The sequence below is a fragment of the Plutella xylostella genome, chromosome 8 (assembly GCF_932276165.1).
Source record: "Plutella xylostella chromosome 8, ilPluXylo3.1, whole genome shotgun sequence".
Classification (NCBI taxonomy): Eukaryota; Metazoa; Arthropoda; class Insecta; order Lepidoptera; family Plutellidae; genus Plutella; species Plutella xylostella.
The window spans coordinates 6,247,272-6,270,118 of NC_063988.1; the positions used below are offsets into that span (position 1 = coordinate 6,247,272).

General features: G+C 37.2%; 1 protein-coding gene across 1 annotated transcript in view; it reads left to right on the forward strand.

Moving 5' to 3' along the window:
* LOC105383054 overlaps nt 1–11,255 on the forward strand; it is a 55,062-nt gene extending 43,807 nt beyond the window's left edge. The window contains exons 7-13 of the mRNA XM_038115243.2: nt 73–292; nt 2,599–2,748; nt 3,375–3,521; nt 4,639–4,806; nt 8,534–8,748; nt 8,890–9,810; nt 9,898–11,255. Coding sequence (XP_037971171.2) covers nt 73–292; nt 2,599–2,748; nt 3,375–3,521; nt 4,639–4,806; nt 8,534–8,748; nt 8,890–9,810; nt 9,898–10,447 — 2,371 coding nt within the window. The 3' untranslated portion in view covers nt 10,448–11,255. The remainder of the gene's footprint in view (nt 1–72; nt 293–2,598; nt 2,749–3,374; nt 3,522–4,638; nt 4,807–8,533; nt 8,749–8,889; nt 9,811–9,897) is intronic.
* The last annotated feature ends 11,592 nt before the right edge of the window (nt 11,256–22,847 follow it).

Sequence of the window (22,847 nt, forward strand, 5' to 3'; positions counted from 1 at the left end):
ATTACTCTTAATTAAAGTTTACGTTACAAGTTGGCTATGTTGAAATGGTTTACAACAATGCTCCTTTTCCAGAATTTGGGACCAATGCAACGTGGTGCAAGATTACCTCACAGTATGGGACGGAGTGAACCGGGACTCCCCCGTTTTAGTGAGACTGTGTGGGGGGGATGCGGTGCCGGACATAGTGAGCCGAGGACCCAACATGCTGCTCGAGTTCCATACGTCACCGTATGACAATCCGTTCCACCCGGTCCCTTTGAGCTATCTGCCTGGGTTCGAGCTGGAAGTTCAGGTGAGTTTAAATACCACAACACTACTTTTTATTATAATGTAAAGTAATTATTTATATAAAAGCATATTTTTGTGTTTGAAAAGGACCATATGAAAAAAAAATGTTTCAGTGATTAATTAACTAATTCTTATGAATTATAGAGAATGTTATAATGTAAATTTGAGTGATATGATTTTTTAGAACAATAATATGCAGAATATTTAAATGAGCTTTTGGATTAAAACGAGATTGTTTTGTTTTTAAATATGGGTTAGGTCGGTTAACTTCGAGTATAAAAATACTCGAATTTGTGCATCACGTATCCTTTTCCTTCAACTTTACCAGTCAAAAACAAAAACGAAGAATTAATTAAAACAAAAGTTGCTCAAAATTACAGCTATTTGCATCTAATTACACTTAGCGCAGCCACAAACTGCGCAGGCGAGCTCAAATTGCAGTTCTTAGTTTTAAATAGCAAAGTATGGTGAGCTTTAAACTTGCTTTTTAAATGTATCGCATCATGGAAACCGTAAAATAATTACAAGACGTCAAATTTTATAAATACAAGGTCCAAATTGATAGATGACGACAATTTGCTGCAGATGACGTGTCACAACTCACAACACAACACAACGTCATTAGGTTAAAAGCTGGTTATATAATATTTCTATGGACGTTCAGTTCGTAAAAGAATGATACACTAGACTCTAGTAGCTCGTTGTTCTGTTACAAGTAAACATTGTAGTCTATACTCACCTTTACAGTTTGAACAAAAATATGCATATTTTTAAATACTTTAAGTGAGTCACTTTATGAAATTACCTAATTATTATTGTCATTGGTAATGCTTTGTAAAAGCATCGCGTGACTCGCTGGTATAAAGCGACAGTTCGTAGCGTGCATATTTTTTGAAAATTCTACGAGCTTTTGTACCGTTTTGATTTTTATAATAATTTAATTGCTTACATTCTGTTATGTCTGTAGTCAAAGCGGTATGAATTAAGCTAATAGATTCATTTATTTTTATATAACATACACATATTTAAATAATATTGATATTTTTATGATTTCTCGGGAAACCTCTACAGCAAAAATTAAATTAAATGCATTAAAAACTTTAAAAACTATGCACTCAAATACAAATTAGCGTGCTTACTAGGAAAATATATTTAATAACCTCCTTTACTTCAACTGCATTATGCTACTTACGTTAATTTCATGTTGCTTCCTTGAACAAAACAGCTCTTACCTGCCTGAAACTAAGTCTTATTAAACGCTACAATACGTAAACAAAAGCAGGACTTAACGTTACTTCTGATAGGAGCAGACACTTCAGAATACCCTCTTTACTTTAATGAGGACCTTCGTCAGAGCCTAATTAACTAGATACTCATCACCTGCTGTGTTGCGCAACCTTTATTGATTCTTAATACTGATAGTGTAAAGCTGAAATTGCTTTAAGACCGATTGTGGGCGTGGAAGCGCTTTTGGAATACGTTTGTAAATGTTTATTTTGGTTTATGGTTTTTTTTCATATGAGTTCTAAATTTCACGAATATAAACTTTATAGGTGTGCCAATTTCTTCATTCACGGTTAGAGCATAAACTTTTGGTTAACTTTTGACACATCTGTCATGTATTTTATAAGGAGATGACGTTTAATTTATAAATCAATCCCTGTCGGTTAGATAACCGACAATGGAGAAATTGGCACTAGACATATTCATTACCATTAGGTTTTGACACACACACACACACACACACACTCACGCCTTGTACTAATGTACTCCCTTGCGGGGTAGGCAGAGATGCATTGCTGCACCCACTTTTCGCCAGAGTGTTATGTTAGTCCCAATGTAATAGGGGGCGGGCCTATTGCCATTTTACGGGCACATCCAAGACCCGGGAACAAATATCTGTGTTTAAACAAATATCTGCCCCAGCCGGGAATCGAACCCGGGACCTTCGGCTCAATAGTCGGGTCACTAACCACTACGCCATTCGGTCGTCGTTTTGAATTGAATTATAATTATTTAGAACAGAGGTATGTATGAAAGGAGTATATTTTTATAAGCTATTAGTGTAGTAAGTAACTTAAAGTTATTTTTCTTTGGATGAGATCGCAATTTTATATTAAAATGCTAAACATGGAATGAATAAAATAATCCATTACGTAGAAGTTAGCAGAAATTCCATTCCATACTTCGAATGCATAACTGTTCAGAGAGAATAGAACTTACAATAAATTCTACAATCCTTTCCTGACAAAACAATCGAACTCCTTGCCATCTCTTTTATTCCTTACCGTCTGTCTCGTTCGCCCTCAGGTGCTGTACGTGGACAAAGATTCGCATTCCTACGTGGGGTCCGACGGGCAATGCCGATTTGTGCTGCGCTCTTCCGACAAGACCAGTGGAGTGCTCAGGAATCCGAGGCATTCCCTTCCACCGAACACTTCCTGTATATACTACTTTCAAGTGAGTCACTGCTTTGTTCGAGATTCAAATGACATTGCGGAACTGCGATCGTTTTCATTTGTTTCTGTCTGTATGTAAATTCGTGCTATGAATGATTCGATACTTGTTTTTTTTTTCTGACGACCGTTAAATTTTATCCGTATTTTTTTCGTATCGCTCTGCGCAATTCTGTGTTGATTATGGTTATAGATATGAAGAACGCAGTACACATCGTATTTGTACATGTACGATAGCAGAGCGTCAGAGTAAATTGTATGATGTGCTACAAAACTATGCATAGATTACTGGGTGTTACAATAAATTCACTCTGGCTTTGAAAATTTATAGACATGTAAATAATGTATGGGCGATTATTAATATAACCGATTTTGTCGGGAAACCACGTAATGACGCTGACGCCAATTTTGTGTAGTAATAAGTTATAAATACTACTATAGCATCGATGTGTGATAATTATTTATAGATTAAGCTCATATACCAACACACATAGAAGTTTAGTGTTCCACAACATCAGTTTTAAAACATGACTAGCAAACTTTGTCTCCACCTCCCCACAGTTACTAGGCAACTTTAGTAAAATATTCGCGTCCCGTCAACCCAAGAGTCTAGCATACCTCATATTTCAGGGTCGACCCAACGAAATAGTGTGGGTTTCCTTTGTGAAATACCACTCGGCGGGTACGGAACCCGCGGGCTTTGATCAGCAGAAGGACTGTTCTTCGCAACTCTCCGTATGGGATGGGGCCGCTCCTGATACGGATGTCGATGGAAAGGTTTGTGGAATATTAATATATAGTATATATTTATTTATTTAATTCTTTATTGTACAAATATTACAAATAAAAGTACAAAGAGGGTAGACTTAATGCTTAAAGCATTTTCTGCCAGTCAACCCGCAGGAGGTACAGGAAAAATTGGTAAAAAGGTGTACAAAAAAGAATATTGTATTTATAATCATGGTACAAGATAAGGTTAGTTCTTGATTTTTGGATTCACGCTATTAAACCGAAGAAATCTCATCTCCTTTAAAGAGTAGGTCTATTTCGTTGGCCAACTTTGTAAGAGACCGTGCAATAGGTGAATTTTGTTATTAATGCTGCTTTACTGGTCATTGTTTTTATATTCCTCACTTTTCAACATCTACTGGAGTAACCTGGAGGTCTAAAAATAGCACTACGGAACCGTCTGGGTATCTAGCATCCTACAAAAACGCCACTCTACGAAATGGCTTGCAAATGAGGTGCAAACGCACGGCCAGACTATAGAATGCTCCGAACGTAAAGATAGCAAAATACAGACGATAAAAAAAATCGTAAGGCTTTCTTACCGCTCCATTCGTGCCATTTCACTTTGCCAACTACCACCACCTCCCCACTTGATGTTAAGAGGCAAACATTAATTTTCTTTAATGTGTCTGAGCACTTTTACCGACTGCAGCATTGCAGTGCTTCATTTCATTCATTTGGTATTTGTTCGCTTATATTAGAATAGGTAAGCAGTGAGGCGCTGTTTATTTTGCACGACTCGTTTTTGTTCAGTTTATAAGTGTTTGCTTGTTTACTTAAGTTGGTGTTTTGTTTCTCTTGGCAGTTTGGGGAAACAAGAGACTTCGTATTTTAGTGTACACAAAAAAATAACTATGAAGTGTAAACTTTTATGTTAAGATGCGAGGTAAAGGAAAAGGACTTGCGACAATACGTATAAATATTATGTTAACGGTTGCACATTTGCAATATTGCTATAGGATATTCAGTGAACTATAAAATATGATAGAATGTAAATTAGGCTGCTATTAATACAGGGTACTTGATCCGTTACACGAGTTTCAATTAATTAATTCACAATCAAGTAACAAACTAATTAAAATACTTAACTTTATTTCCCAAACAGTTGGAGCTGAAGCCGAACAGCAGTAGCTCCCTTTTAGGGTCATTTTGCCGTGAAGAGTCACCGAGACTTTGCGATCACGCCCTTCTGTCCAACGCCACAAGGGCCACTCGACCCTGCGCGCCCTCGGAGAGCTACATAACTACCGGCCCAGCCCTCACCATCTTACAGGTAAAGTATCATCACGCATTATGCGCCTTTTAAACTCATTTACACTGTTTCTTGCCCAGAGTTTAATGTACTGAGCCTGACACAGGATTCGATACTATTTTTGAATCTACACAAACATATGGAAAAAACAAATGCCACTTTTGGAACTAACAAATTTGCCTTACATTTTGACAGTGACATTTGACGATACGCAACGTAAACGGAGGTTTTGAATCCTGTGCTCGCGGCTCTGTTTCTTGAGTGAAGCTTCAATATAAATGTACAAATATTCATGTATGGAAATATCAACATAATGCAGTCCGTAACACAGTTAACGTCAATATATCACAGGGCAGAATAAAAGCATTTTATGGATGCTCAAAAACTTTTGTACTGACTGGAAAAGTTGCGGTAGTTCAACGCAAATAAAGGCAAAACTTATGAAGGTATAACAGAGATGGTGTGATTTAGTAAAGCTGCGTACAGACCGGCCCAACGAACGCACAACGAAATCAAATCAAATCAAATCAAATATTTTATTGCCATGAAGTGTACATTAATGATCTTAAAATAAAAAATAGTACTTACAACTTGATACCCATAGTGGGCACTGCAAATTCACTTAAAGCTAGTAGGAACCAATTTCACAATAATACTAGGTTCTCATTAATAACTCTTAAAGCGATTAAATCAATAATATTAAGCTTATAATCTACTAACCAACAAAACTATAATAAAGTATTTATTTAGATCAGAACATCATATTTCTGGGCAATTTTTAGGTTCATAAATTCTTTAATAGAATAAAAGCATTTATCCAATAAATAATGTTTGAGACTTTTGCAAAAGACTTTTATATCCGTTTCTGATGTTATATTTGTAGGTAGATTATTAACGATTTTTACTGCCATGTAACGAACACCCAACGATGGATATTTATCATACATAATACAGGGCAGATTGCAGCAACGAAGGTCAACGAAACCCGTTCGTTGGGCCGGTCTGTACGCAGCTTAATGGTCAACAGTATGAACTTGCTTCTACTTCTCGTAAGGGAACGAACCTGTTCCGGGTAATGAGTCTTTCCCAATTTCACTTTGAAGGAGAAACCAATTTTCCTCCAGTACTTAACCCAACAAGTGTGATTACCGCATGGACATACGGGATTACGTGATTAGGTACGTTTCCGCCGACCCAGGCAGCCTCCATATTAGCAAAGTTCTTGGCATCATCGCCGGCAAAACCTAATAAGTCTCCCGATTACGGATTCTTATACCGAGATGTATTTTGGCACGGCCAGCAAATGTCCTTATTTGGCACCCAAAAGCAGTAATTGTCTTTATGAGAGATAATGTAGTAATGGCCAGTAGCATAAGGGATGTACTCTGTTCTATGAAAAACATGTTCCATACAAGCTTTCCAATAGAAACGCGACCGGCAGTCTTCCCGCCGCAATCCGAGTAAACACTCAACGCGATTGCAACCGCACAAAGGGAAAACGCTTGCTAATTACGATAGTAAACAGTGCACGAGTGCTGTCCCCCCGCTGCACCTGCTCATCACTCTTCCGCTTTTCCAATAGGGTGTATTTTTCTTTGACACAGTGCAGTGAATGGGGACTCGGTGCGTTGAACGAAGAGTGCTCGCTATTACGACGCTCACGAATGTATGGAGCACGCGGGTCTCGAACTAGCGGGGAATTCTGCCAGTAATGTTGGAGAGGCATTTTTCTGCACTGTGCAACATTCATCCTGAACAGGATAGATAAGTCACGCGCGCTGTTGAGCCACTACGATTTGCTGCGATCGCCGTGTGGGCTGCGACCGCCATTGTTGTGACTAGGGCACTGAAACGTTGAAATAAAATAACGCTTAGTAACCATTACGAGCAGTGTAGCTCATAGATATAAAATGTTTTCTGGGCCAGAAGTCTGCTAAATATAGATGGCAATTGGACGCATTCTTTTCAGAAGGCATTTTTTCAGTTATAAAGGTGGTGCGATTACACTCTTGGACATAATATCCTTTCATCTTTGAATGTGTACTATAATATTATTATAAATAAATAATATATTTTATACGATATATAAAAAATAGGACAAAAAGTGTGAGAACAGACCTGGTGAAAATGACCCATGTGAATAACAGTGTGTCTTTGAAAATCTCTGAAATTATGTTTTAGACGGTGATGGCACAATTTTAATCATGACGATAACTTTTAACTTAGCATTGTGAAACAGGCCTTTTGTCTAACAGTGGTATCGGGTCCTCACAAGGACAACTAATTTTAAAATATGTTTAAAAAACCGCTATTCCAAATTTCACAACTTCACGTGCCTAGTAAAAAGTATTTTTGAACGGTTTTCAACAGCAGGTTTTTTCAAGTGTGAAACTTTAAGGTTTCCGACGTAGAGCAAGGTCCAAAACTTTTAATGGTCTTGGTTTGCTACGAACAGAAATGTGGAGAATTTATAAGCTCTTTGATCTTTAGTATTTTAAACATTAATTTTCAAATATTATACTGAAATAGGTGAGTATGACCGCATTTTAGCGTGTGAAATTGTAAATTGGTACTGGAGTCTGGAGTTAACATTTACACAACTCATATAAGCTTTCTAAACACATACTAATTAAGAAGTATAAACTGTTAATCCATAAAAACACACCTTACCTTACTATGTTATTCTAAGTAAAAAACATCGTAGACCATGATAAAAAATGTCGAAACATAACTTTTTCACAAATTTTACATTGAAAATGAGATTCAACGATAGCGAAGAGCCTGTAATGTATTTCTCACAGATCACCTAGCTAAAGCTTTCGCCAGGTGTACTCTGAATTCTCTACAATTAATTATGTACGTTCCGTATTTGTCTACATTCGCATGAGGCATTGCGAGCATCAGTCGCCGGCGACGCTCGCTCGAGAAGCGCAACTGTGGTGGTGCAGCGAGCTACATTTGCCAGCGTGAATAATGCAGCCGGCACGTCAGCCTGTGATGGAATGCTTTAGTGCCACCGTGTTATTACCTGCCGCTGCAAAATTACTTCTGCATGTTGAGGAATTTTTCAGCTAGTTTTTTTTTCTAAAAATAGGTGGGTTAGTGGACGGGACAAACGAATAGTATCTGTTAATGGAGGTTTTATTCTGAGAAATAGAAAAAGAGATTTGAAAGTAATTGTCGTTAGATTTGGATAAAAAAGTAAGATTAAGAGGTTCAATCAAATAAAGAACACTTTGGAAGATTAAAGTCGTGAACATAAGCTTCTATAAGTAAAAATTGTGCTGGTGACTTTAAAAGCAAATGAAAAGTTCGTGATTTTTTAAAGAAAAGAGAAAACTTTTCAATCTACACATGCTTTCGAACAAAAAAGCACTCGGTTCTCTCAATTGTCATTCTATAGGAGTGTTCCATTTGTGGAGACACTAAAGTTAATACAAGAGAGCCGAGTCTTAAGCAAGTTGTTAAAGTCACAAGTTGAGAACTGCTTTATTATTCAATATTAAATTCAACAGAGGGTAGCTAGTTCCTAACTAAATATTTGAAGTTTTACTACACGTTGTGCTGTCGTGACAAAACCGACCTTGGGAATCCGTCTTCCCGTGAGCCCGGAATAAATTTCCGTTGCATCTAACCAGCAAAAGACAACATTTTCCGAGCGCATTATTTTTAATTCAAAAATGGAATGCTCGCGTTAAGTTTTTCTTTGCAGAACCTTTTTAAATTACCGTCTTTTCTTTTGTCGCAGGAGCTGCGGCAAGGGTCCGCGTTGTACCCCGTCTCTTTCCTGCTCCGGTACGAGTTTGTGGACGTCAGTGAGCAGGGCCAGCCAATGACCGGCTCCCATTCAGCTTACGATCGAGTTTTCAAGTCCGCGCAGACCTATTCTGGAAGATTCCAAGCCCCCAAAGCTATCTTCTATTACGGACGAGGTGGCGCCGAAAACTTAACCTGCACTTTAAGGTATGGATACGCAAGATTAGATATTGTAATTTATGGCCTTAATGTTGCAACTATGCAACTATGTTGTATTTCTTTCATTTAGCTACACATTTTTCTATTTACAATAATGACAATACATTTCTGTTCATTTCTCACATACAGGTTCGAAGCGAAACCAGGCGAAAGGATTCAATTGACGTTCACCAGTACATACTTCGGTAACAAACACTGCAGCACACACAAAGACTCTCGAACCGGGCGCTGGAAATGCGATAGGCCTGTGAGACGAACTGTCGGCGGTGAGGGACTGGCGCAGATCATTATCACAGAGTATCCATGGGACGGGGTACCCATACAAAGAGACTGCCTTTGTACCAATCGATCTGAGCCACTAACGATACACACGCTCACTGCACCAGTCGTGGAAATCAATTTCACCGTAACAATGATGAATATTACCGAAGACTACGATGACTTTGCTTTTGAGGGGGAATACAAGTTCATCCCGAGCGGGCCGGGGGACGAGACGGTGTGCTCCACGGGCTGGGGGGAGAGGAAGCTCAGGGGCAGCAGCGGGGAGATCAGGCTGTTCGACAAAAGACAAACAACCTCTGTACCCGAAATAGTTGGGGACAGAAACGTTATATCAGAGAGTGTCCGAGCTGAAGTGGCGTGTGTGCACAGACCCTGGCTGATCGAGCCTGGAGGAGACGAGGTCACCCCGGTCCAGGGCCGGTACTTGTACATGAGGGTGCCTGGCTATGAACTCATACAAAGCTCACCGTTCTGCCCAACTCCCAACCGATTATTCATCTATGAGGCACGGGATACGTCACAGCCAAAAGAAATCTGCCCGGACGGAACCAAAATCGTAGAGTTATACTCGCCCGGGTGGAAGTCCACTGAAACTCATCTAGAATCGTCTCTGAAGCCTCACGCGAGAAGTTACGTTATCGATTTCCTGCAACACGAACAGGCTGACTATTCAATAAAGTGGATAGAAGTTATTAAAAAGCCTGTATTTGAACACGATCCTGAATCGACGCCTTTGCCGGCTTCCTTAGCTGTAGACTGCCCTTACAGGTAAACATTAATTTTTTTTAATCAAATTATATCAAATGTCTATTTTAAATTACAGCTATTTAGGTACTAATATCATCCTTTTTTTAGCTGTCCGGAGCTGAATGCCTGCATTCCTCTCAGTCTGTGGTGCGACGGCAGTCCTCATTGTCCTTCAGGTTATGACGAAGATGACTCCAACTGTTCCTTTACGATATCACTACCACCTCCGTTCTTAGCCGCTGCTGCTGGGGCGGCCCTATTACTTTGCTCTATCGCAGTCATACTGTGCGCTTGTAAAAGAAGCAAACGGAAAGATAAAGAATTCAAAGCGAGACTAGACGGCGCGTTACCTCCCGAAGAGCGACCGTTCGATCGCGCCAAAACGAACGGCGTCCAAGAATCGGCACGTCAGACGTATGCGACTGTACAGAAGTACGCAACCATAGACAAGTACAGTTTAAGCCAGAAGTACTGTGCCGGGCTGAATGACGCGAGGTACTATGACGAAGTGACTCAGGGGAGGGAGAAGATAGCGGACGCGCGGTACGCCAGCCTCGGGCGCGCGGGGCGCTCGGCGCGCGACACCCAGCGAGGCGCCGGCTCGCGCAGGCCGATGCCAGACATCGGCTACCCGGAACACAAGGACGGCTTTTGTTGACAACCTCTGGACCTTCTAGAAACGACCGTTTAACAGTGAATTCCCTATGGACTGCAGTAGATCTCAATCGCGTGTTTACCGTGAAAATTAGAACAAAGACTGATTAATTTGGCAATGTGCTTGCAGTGTTCATGTTCCGATTCACTTGTACAGGTAGATAACGAAATGGTCTCTTGAAAGAAATTTTATATGTTTTTCTTTCAATAATGTTTAAGTTAATTTTGTGTAGATACTGTAAATATACTTGAAACGGAATAGAAAGTACCTACCTAATAGAAGAAATAAGACGCGTATAAAAATCTTTTGTTTGTATAACATACGGGTAACAGTAGACTTTATTTGCTGAATACATATCTACCGTTTACCTTTAATGCTTGACAATACGGAGAATATAAGGCATCGTAATAAAATTGGAATGTAGATAATACCAATTACCTACATATTATAAGTTTTAAACAGATTTCCTCTGTTGGAAGAAGTTATTTCGAAAGTATTTTCAGTTCAAATACTGTTATCTAAGCTGTAGGTATTATTAAAATGACAGTATTCAATATGCAATGAAATTTAGATATGAAATCAAAATGTGATATAGGTTGTAAAAATATAAAAATAGATAAGCGTTCATGAACTGTGTAATAACATAACAACTTAGTTAATTTGACTTGTATGATAAAAACTAATTTAACTGTAACATCTATACCATCACTTGTAAATAAATTATAGCGTAAGATTTTTAAAAGTCTAATTATTTCCAGATAACGGGAAAATAAAGTCATTTTTAAAAAGAAACAGGGATGTATTTTTTTCAACTCTGCCTACATTAAGTAAAATGTGTACTACATGCATGTGTATTAATTAATACCGAGAAAGGATTAGATAATACTCACTAAGATGAAATAAATCCTGAAATTTATACAGTGACATACCTGTTCGTCATACCGAGCAACTTCAGTTGACTGATACAGTAGGTATTGACCATATTCTTTTGTTTAGTCAAAGACTTAAATAACCAAAGTTATGAGACATTAACTAATGTCAATATAAAAACAACTGAACCTTACAAGCAACCACAAAACCGCTCCAACTGAAGCAGAGCTACGAAACTACAGACAGACGAGAAGCATGCAGGGTCGTAGATACCCACATCCAAATATACACATAATTTTTCAACGAGTGTAAAACTAGATGATTCTGTGAGAAATTCCTCGATAAATCTCATCAATGTATAAACTGATATTATGAAATGACATGAACATCATCAATCGTTAAGCATACAATTCTTCGTGATATATACACTAGAACTGTACTAGCGTTAGCCACCGTGTTAAAGGGGTTAGCCAGTAAGATTAGCTGTCATTCGTTACCCAGCTGCTCGTTACGTCAAAGTTGACAAATATTAGAAAAAAATATACAAAGAATCACAATAATTTGAAAAAATAACATAATAAAAGATACGTATAAATTACAAATAAATAAAAAAGTTACAACTAAATGATAATATGTCAAGCACACAATTTTTTTTACAGTACAAACTAGCGGCCATTTGCCCAACGCACCTCTGCCTACCCCGCAAGGGAGTACATGAGTAGAAGATGTGAGTGTTTGTTGTTTTTTTTTGTTTTAATCTCAAATTCAAAAATTCAAAATTTATTTATTTAAAAAACACATGCAACACATATTACACATAATTATGTTAGTTTACATTTACCTTAATACTGCGTTATTAACATAATTTAAAATCTAGCAGCGTGGCGTGTGCCAAATACTCCGTAATCAGTATACCATCGGAATTGATTAGAGTCGCAGCGCTGACACACACCGCGAATCTGGCAGTTTGATAGATGATCGCGTCATAATCCGGCCCTCGGGCTAACATTATCATTTACCCAGTAAAACAGTTGACATGTACCCACCATTGATGGATTATACCCCGTCGACCCTGGTACTTGCCCGCCACGTCTGTGTTGGTAATCTGTCAACCAAAGTATTAGGTTTATGTTATTATCATTCCTGTTGCGGAGCCTGTGGAGGTAGGTAACATTCAATAATTATTGTAATTTAATGAGATGATAAATTAAAAATAAAAGAAGTGGAGTGTTTTAGCGAGTGTTTTTAATTTAGGAAATCTGCTGTGATATCAAATATATATTTATGATTACTAAAAGTAGATAGGTATTCCACCTCAAGCACCAAAAGTCTAGAAGCGATACTACACGCCCGCATACATAATAATATATTATAATTATATTATACCTCAATAGTCATGTCTCAGAGTGACTTGCACAAATCATTTAAACGAAATTAAAAAAATAATTGCTCTCTTACTTTCACAGTAGGTACTTATACTTACTTAGCAGGACAACAATAGACTTAATTTCGTTTAAATTTATGGTGCAAGTCACCCTTAATCTACTTCATAATCAACGCGATCCTATATTTAGGTAGCGGTAAAGTTAAGCGCTCTCCATCTAGACCTATAATATGTAGATCTAGATATCTAGACTAGGCCAACACCGGGAAAGGAGGTCTCCACAAAATGAGTAACGGGCGATTTTTCTGCCAGAGCAGAGTTTTCTGTAACTTTTATATGCGGTGCTTTGCCAAACGTAATTAGCTTACAGGAAAGCAGAATTTGTTTTTTTTTTTTACTTGAATACTTTCTCCTAAGTAATTAAAAAATATACTGACTCTCGGTACTTGATTATTTTAATATTTCTGTATGACTACAAGTTTTTATCTCTGTTAAATGTAAAAAAAAATATCCTAAATAAAATACGCATATCTTCTACTGTACACGTAGGGACTATGTACCTTATGTCTGTGTAAATATGTTAAAAAGTGTAACCATAATACATCTTATTGCTCTTTAAATATAAATATAGGTAAGTAAGTACTGCCTGAAGTCCTTGTCTATTCTGCAAATGCATCGCCTTTATACAGAATATTGCAAAAGTGGTATATGAAGCTGAAAGCGCTGGGGGGCTCAATCTGATCAACATTTGTCCTAAGACTTATGGAATATTGCAAAAAAAATGCTTCTCCTTAGAAACTTTGATGGTCACGTGACTTTACCATAGAAAAGCAAATATTTTTTTCGCGAGTTTACTAATGTCGTTTAACTGAAGTGTTCCAATTCACCCCCTGAGTCACCGCCTTCGGCTAAGTCTACCATTTTGCTACACTCTGTATACCGGGAGTACCCGGACAGGTAATAACGCTAATTTGTATTTGTCTCAGAGAGTAATCAGATTATAGGCTCAGACTGCATTAGTCCATCCACTCTCCATCCCGCTCTTTGTCTTAACGAGTGAGGGAGAAATTAGATTATCCGCTGAGCTAATTTAAGAGTACCGATAGGAGGAACTGGACTGGATAGCGTAATGATTTTCGCTATACAAAACGTACCTAAATAAAATGAAATTCTAAATAAAAAAATACGTTTTATTATGATTAAATCAAAATTTGAATTTTTTTCAAGCAAAGGCATCTAGTACTTTGTCCGTTCCAAAAGCTCAAGAAGACTTAAAATATAGGCCCTTCTTCCCATCCAGCGCTCTCTACTTCCAATAGAGGTATTCCTCAGCGTGAGTCATAAAACGTAGGACATAAAGTCTAAATTTGTACAATTAATTTTGTCCACGCTACCTACTTCGCTAATAGTCCTTAGGGACTTAAAAGCTGTGTTCGAGAAAAAGGTTTTAAAACACGCCGTGTCACTTAAGAAAAGTCCCGCGATTTAAGGGATTCAGTGAGTAGGTACTTACCTACTACGGTACCAACGTGAATAAGTAATAAGTAAGTATACGGGATATTACTCAAAAGATGACTCTGATCCGATAGAAGCTTATTCGGCGTAACTTTTTTTACAGTTAGGTAGTGTAGTAGGTACATAAGTATATAGTAGTCGTCTTAGTACTCCTAGTAGTGTAGTTATGCTCTACCTAGGTATATAACTCTAGGTACATGACAAAGTCTGATATCTATCTCTCACACTCATATTTTTATGAGACCAATGTTTTTTTTGCAATCGATGTTGATGGGCCATAAGTTTGATATTATGAAGGCATTTATAATAAGTATTATACTTAATACCTACATAATTATTTCATAAGATATATTAGCAGATAACTTTAATAATATTTTCATAATATAAAAGAAACAAAGCCATTGAAAACGACTACCCCAGCGAGAAATCGAGTACCTACGAGTAGATGCACCAAAAAATAGACATTTCAATTTCCCAAAAACACTTCTACAAAGGTAGCATTGTCAATGAAGTGATTTGTAGGTTGTAAGCGTCGAATTTTGTCCCAACGAGTACCTACACACCGGGCGTAGAACGTTCTAGAAATTTCCATATCTAAATGGAAAACGCTCCTGTGCAATCAATTTTGTCCCCGCATTCTTTTACTGCAGCTGTGTAGTTCAAATAACCTGTTATTTTTGCTTTAATTTGTTTACTGTATGTCTTTTCAACATTCAATTGTATCTAGGTAATATTCCTGGTATTGGAATATTTCTGTACATTGTACAGGTAGTTACTACGAGTAGTTATTATTCTGTGATACAGGTTGGAATTTGTACATGTGATCATGATCAGACAGGTACACATTTCTTTGGGTGTGAGAACAGGTCATGACATAAACAACAATTAAATTAATAATTATTATCATAAACAACAACCAGATACACGTGAAGCCCACGAATGTTTACCCTGGGCGGAATTCGAATCTGTGCCCTGTCCAGTGGAAGCAGATACAGTAATCTTGGGCGCAATCATTGTGTATTCTTCGATTATCATAACTTACATTCTGCAAACTGGACGGGTGATCAGAAATGCATTTAGAAACAAGAATAGATAGACCTGGTCTTGATCAAAACCTACAACATCCGAGTGAGAAGCGAAGCTCAAACCACAAGACCGCGGCATCAGTTTAGCTCAGGGAGTAAACGTGACAATTGGCGGAGGACGACTTGAGGTTGCAGCAGCAGACGCAACGGTCGTCACTGTGTATTTCTGTGGGATTCATTTAGCGGCAAGCAACATGACAATCGACGACACTTTCATATAAATTAATAGAATCTAGCAGTGAAATTGCAACACGCCACCTGCTGAAACTGTCTGAAACCACACGGCGTCCGCCGACAATTGGCACCTTTATTCTCGGAATGGATACGTAATAGAATAATATGACACTGTTCTTGGCCGTGTCAGAATTTGCATGTAAACTGGCTTTAGGTGCATAATATCTAGATTTAGAACTCAGCTGACGGTGCCGCCGTCTCATAGTGAGAGACATTCCTAGACGATGTTATAGTCAAGTGTATGGTGCAATGGGCTTGTTACTATTTTATGTTGGTATAGGTATATAGGCATTAGGTAGAAAACTATATCATGGTCACTCGAGTATGGAAAGCGCACTCTTGAGTTGTCTAGTTGTCTCATATTTGTGGTCAATGTGGTGGTGAAAGGACTGACTAGCTAGTCAGATAAAGTTTTGAATTTTCATAACAACGTAAGCTTAATTTATTTAATATTACATGCCTTTTGGAGGTCATTTCTAATACTAAAACCTTAAATACACACATAACATAAGCTGTAAACCCTACTTACAGTTTCAGCTTTATTGGTGATTCCTATTTTCTTTTATTCCGCTATTTGAAGTTGTTATGTTAGGCCCCTATTCTCGTTAACAGGGAGTTATTCAAGCGTAACATGAACTTTCGAGTAAATGTAGCATGTGTTTCACCATCGCCATAATTTGGAGGGAACGACCTTCCGTGTGAGTGAGATAAGTCGAAGTTTTCGACGTCGGTCAGCGGCCCTATTACGTAGCTTTTGGAGAGAAGCAACAAATAAATTACTTTGGGATAACAATGGAAATGGCTTACGTAAGTTAAAATTAACACTAATCACTGAATAGTCTATTAGTAACGACAATTCAGCCAATAAAAGTACTAGTCTAGTAGTTCCTTGTTCTAAGAACGTTGATTAAATTGGTATTAAAGGACCATGTCGTTCGTGCGTTCTTTAGGAAATAAAACGTGGGACTCCCTTTTAAAGATTAGAATACTGTAAAATGGAACTAGTATTTTTTTTCTCGATTACGAACATAAGACGAAACATTTTTTGTTAAACGTTGTAAAATATGTGAAAACATTTGCTATCATACACTCACGGGCAATGAAAAGGTTCCAATGAGAAAAGCACCAAACTACTCCTAAACGGAAAAAGCTAGGTTAAAGACGCAACAATGAAGTACATTTAACAGAGCACCCGAACATAACCAACAAAAAACGGTAATATTTGGGTTAAATTTTAAATTAAATGTTGGAAAAAAATTGCGATCGTTTGGTGTAGATCATTTTGTGAGTGGAACTTTTTCATTGCCCGTGAGTGTATTATCTACAATCTACATAATAAGGATGCTGGGGTACTTTATCGCACGCACGGTTTAAGAAATTTTAATTAATGCGGTTTTAGTTCGACAAGAGATTTAAGGTGCTACGTGAGGTTACACATAGACGAACCAGCTAATTTTGAACTTTAACTTGCGTGTGGTTAAGTCTAAAATAGGGACAGAAAGTTATCCTGGTTGTGTTTAATAACTTATGCCTATACAAGTATTTAGCGCGACATTGATTTACAAGTTCAGGTAAGAAATCATCATCATCACCCAATAATTGCTAACACGGAATTTCTCATCCAAGGCTTTTTAGAAAACTTTTGACTTTCATAAGTTTAGATAATGTTATAAAATGTATGTATAATATATGTATGGCTGTTTGTGGCCATTTGCAATGTAAAATCCAATCCGACATAAAAACCAAAGGTAAGCCGATCAATAGGCTTATTGGGCAATAAATAACGCAATAATTATACATAATATAATATTCCGTTTGACTAACTAATGCCGCAGCATAATAGGTCACCTTAATGTATTCTAGACTAGACAAATTGATAAATCACACGTTAATTACAATTACCAACATCAAACAGTCGCAATGATTTTATGCAGATTGATAACAATTTACCTACGTTATTGATGTTAATTATTATTGTTGTAATATAATAATAGAAGGATTGTCAAATTAAATTGCGTTGCTCATCATCATCATCAACAGCCTTCTATCGCCCACTGTTGGGTATAGGCCTCCTTATATGTACGCCAATTCTTCCGGTCCTGTGCCGCTCTGGTCCGCTGCTTCCCCGCAACCCTGCAGATGTCATCGGACCATCTAGCAGGTGGTCTGCCAACAGCTCTTCGTCCGTCTCTAGGCCACGACTCAGTGACCGTATTTGTCCAGCTTCCGTCCTTTCGACGAGTCAAGTGTCCCGCCAACTCCCATTTCAGCTTGTATTATAATTGCAATGTTATACTCAGAGAAACAAAATTTTGAAAAATCAATAACAGAAATCTAGATAACTACAACAATCTTCATTGCCAGTGTATTCCTGGTGAGAAAAAATATCACTACTAAACGTTCAATAAAATAGTCTTATGAAAAATTGCTTGACCTCTTAAGAATATTCAACATCCATCGATCCTAATTAGCAGTGCACGGCGGCCGAAGATAGATTCCCCGCCCTCCCCAATCCCTACAGGCCAACCCCGTAGCCTCGGGATTACTTAACAAACCCACTCGGGCATCGCAATTTCAATTATTAACATTATCCACGACTATCGAACGAGGGGATGAAACCCCAAATGGGGATTATAATTATCTATTCCACCCCAATTACTTCTTCGGCGATCCTTTTCACATTCAATTTTGGTGATGTCTCGCGCTTTTTGTGTGCAGGGTGGCTAATCGCTTTTGTGATAGCCAAATAGGGTTTTATTCATCAGTGATATACATATTATGATTATTTTTTTGTAATCGTGTTAGTATTGGATAAGTTTAGCGTTTCTAACTTCATTCCGGCCTGGGCAGATTGGTGGTCGTTTGTGGTGCCCAAATGATGGCAATGCATCCATCGTACAAGCATATTTTTTTTATTTAATCCTGTAAATTTGTAGGTACTTATGTGTTCATTACAACTGTATAGGTCTCGACCTGTGACCGTTGCTAACTAATGAAAGAAACGCGAAAAGCTGTATAGGTGAATAGCTAAGGGATCCCGCATGCGGGCATACATGAATCTTTATTTTTATACCTAATTAGAAGGACATTGATATCGATTCTGAAGGCAGAAATTTTAAATTTAGCGATGTCAAAACCTTAATTTCTTTGTTTAAAATTCGACTCTATGATTGTTTCCGTAAATGTCATTTTATGTCATTTTATGCTAACAAATTTTTTAGTTTGATGTTGATTCTGAAGGCAGAAATTAAGTTTTTGACATCGCTAAATTTAAAATTTCTGCCTTCAGAATCGATATCATTGTATACAGTGTTGAGGGAATACGAACAGTTAAATATATTTTTTACAGTATTTATAGATATTTGTTACTAGTAAAACTGATGCTAGAAAGTTAAGTTTGCATTAGATTTTCTACGCCACATCTCAAATTATGATTGTATATTATAAACACCGAAAAGATAAATTAAGTTGGGCACGTAGACGCAAAAATCCTTCTTAGTATACGGTTTCCTGAGCCCCATCTGAGGCCGTCTATTCCCTGAGCATTTGACAGCTCTCACTTACTAGCCCCCCATTCAGTGGTCCCTTCTGCCGTGCACTTGACGACTTAAGCACTGCCCCTCTCTCAAGCCCAAATCCTTGGGGATTACCCTCCTATATAGTATCGTATAACGCCACCCATACAATGAATTGCATACAATATTTTTTACACGTTCGCGTTTTCATTACATTCAAATTTTTTTTTGCTAATTGTCGCGCGGCTGCAGCGCTGCAGCCGCGCGACAATTAGCGACTAATTTGAAGGCGCCCTTATAAGTACCTGTAATTTTATATGATTTACTTACTCTGTATAATATTCCTTCTTATAATATTTATACAGGTGCTGCTACAGGATGTATGTGTAATGTTTACTTCTATCTATATTTCGCACAAGTTCATACATATGAAATCAATATGATAGGAAAGTAGTTTGGAATCGCCTGGGAGTGTTATTGACAACGCATCAGCTACAGGGGTGAAAATAATATAGCGTGAACAAATATTGTTTTCCCCATCGCAACATGGCTTCTAATACAACGTTTCAGGTAGGTAGGTATACAAATTATATTATGTACATGTCACTGTTTCATGTATTTATATTACATATTGATTGTATAAGATCCATAGACTTAGTATATACTAGCGTATAGACGAACAAAGCGAGCGAGGGAGAAGAAAATCCCTTGCGGAAATTTGGCAAGTAAGAAAAGGATAGCGAATATAATGAAACTGTGACTGGTTTTGAATGACAGAGCGTCACAATTCAGCACGCGGAAAAACAACCCCTTAGTATTTTGGATTTTTTGCGTACATCGTGGTTTATTTTCAGTAAATCTAAGTGTATTCAACAACGGTAACATCTTCTGCGAGTGATTGTGGCGTTAATCATAGAAATAATCCTGAAAATTGCACATTTCACAGGTAAATACCAAAATAGTCATCACTGCTACGACGCGTTTATTTTTGGTTAAAAATTGTCTTTTATCCTGTATTAAATATAAAATAATGCCAATGCTGTTGTTTACTTTCATATTTTGTGTATGTGGAAGTCCATTTGTTAATAATTTCCATGATTTTAGTGGATATATTTTTCATCAATTTATTTTACATGTACGCTAGGGATTGACTCAAATTAATCGATATCATTATCGATATTTTATCTTGAATGTTACCTATGAAAATAAATGCTAGCTTGCGTTTACCGTCTCGGATCTGAACCATTTTGTCAGAGCAAGGTACATCTTTTAACAAATACATAAACTAATTATTTTCTATAATTTGTCCAACAGATTCACTCTATAGATACTATAATAAGACGAAAGTGGTTGAAATTAGTTGGACGCGTTGGTTGGAATCCAAAGAAGAACACTACCATTTGCAGCAATTCGACTTAAGAATGAATGTGAACTTAATAATTTAGGAAACGAAACTGTAATGAACCAGTTAAATAAATAAATATGTGGTAACATCTCAAACACGGCCTTCCGAGACAGAGCCAGTAATATGGGTCAGACGGATAATATAACATCTAAGGTTTTTCTGTTTAAACGTCAATAAAATAAGGAGCGATGAAAAAAGTGTTTTTATTTTTATTTATTCATTTTTTTACACTTTGTCAAAATTATAATCTGGACAACAACAGTCTATGGAACAACTCTCTCCAAGGGTCGAACATCAAACTTCAATAACTTATCGATGGTCCTCCAAAGTAAAGAAAGGTACATCACTAGCTAATGCACACACTGAAAAATCAAAATTGGTCACGTTTTATCGAGCTGTCAGTTCGTCTATACGCTAGTATATACTAAGTCTATGTATAAGATCTATTCAACTAAGAGTGCCTAGTCAATTATGTTATTATATGCATATATAGTTCTCAGACTTATAACTCCGCATTCCGTTAAATTGTAAATAGGTAGGTACAGTAAGGGGCAGATAAACCTGACCCCCCTCAGAAGCATTGCTAGTATGAGAGGGGGGTCAGGTTTCTTTGCACCTGACCGTACTATCACATTTTCACAATCTAACGTTAAATCACCAAAGAGGCGCTTAATACATTCTGCCTTTCTAGTGCCGTTTAGCAAACTTAAACAACACCTTAATTTATATCCGTGAATCTTGTTCCCGCCGCCCTGTCCCCAACTTTGCTAATTAAGAGAAAGATAAATTTCCTTTTTCCCTTAAACAATTTCCCTAAAAATTACAATTTACAACACTTTAAAAGTTTTAATTCAAATGAAACTCCTTTGTTAGAAAACTTGATGGTACCAATGTTACCTGTTATGAGAGACGGGAGCAGGTTTATCTGGCATCAAAAGTGCTTGAATATATTACTACCTACTTATTTCTGTTTCTAGAACTAACCAGGTACGTGACTCTATTCTGATTCTTGGATTCTACTGAATTGTTTTTCAGAATCTTAAAAAGATGGATATTCTGAAACAATATCCATTTAAATATAAATAAATCAATCTTTTTAATTAGGTATTTACAAATTACTGGCTTATTTTTTTCCTGACTGAACTTTAATTTACCGAATCGTGGTTTCTAATAACCGTGGCAGTGCGTCTGTATCTCGGTCTAGGATCATTAACGACGCTAGGTGCGTGTTTATCACGCTATAAACTCGTTAAGAACCTCCCCCGAAACTTGTGTGTTTAGTTCCCGCTAAACCATCAATTTTAGATGTTGTAAGTGTACTTGTACTAACTTGATATGAATATTAACTTTCATGCTATTAAAGACCAAATATCTTTGTTACCTCCATTTAATAAAGTAAGGGTACTAAGTTTAATTAAAATACGAAATCAAAAATAGAAAAGCCTAACGTCACGCAAAAAGTTAAATAATTTATTATATCTACACCAGATGACCAGAAAGAAAAAATAATTGTATTTCTTCGCGGGAAGTCAAGCCGTCAGCCGGTTGGATAGCTCAGATTAGTTTTCTCTGAATTCTTATATTACAAAATTTATATGTGTGTTCTCATAATACCTGGCTTTCGATGTATTTATAAAGATACGCAAACATTTCTGCAAAATATCTAAGCAGGGAACTGAATACCTGAAACCTACTGTACTGTGATACATGTACTTACCTTGTAATAAAACGTTAAGTATCACAATACAATGCAATTCTCTTTATTTGCACCAAAACAGAGAAAAAAAGAATACATTACAAAATAAAAACAGTACAAAAAGGCGGCCTTATTGCTTATAGCAATATCTACCAGACAACCTATATAACTAGCACTATCTAAATGTAAATAATATGGTGTTAATTTAAGAAGTACTCTAAACTAGGGGCAGAAGTTTCCCACCAGGCATTATGAACCTCTCAAAGTCATTCGACCAGAAAGTACAGTTTGGTCAAGCGATGGGTGTGTTTGAAATGAATAGTAGGTTAGTTACTAAGTAGAATAGAATAGAATACTCTTTATTTTGAATCATTAAAGAAAACATTACAATTTCACAACTTATACGAGTATATAAAATAGTACAAAAAACCGGCCAAGTGCGAGTCGGGCTCGCGCACAAAGGGTTCCGTAGCAGCAAAATTACAGTTAAATCAACCTATCTCAAAAACTATAAGAGATACTTTGATCAAACCAAAAATCGTTGAAAGAGTTAATTAGCATGCATCACCTCTATTTTTTTTAGAATTTTATACCCCGTAGTTATAAAAATAGAGGGGGGGGGGCACATACTTTTTACGACTTTGAGAGCTGATATCTCAAAAACCGTTCACTTTAAGAAAAATGTTTTTTAGAAAACTT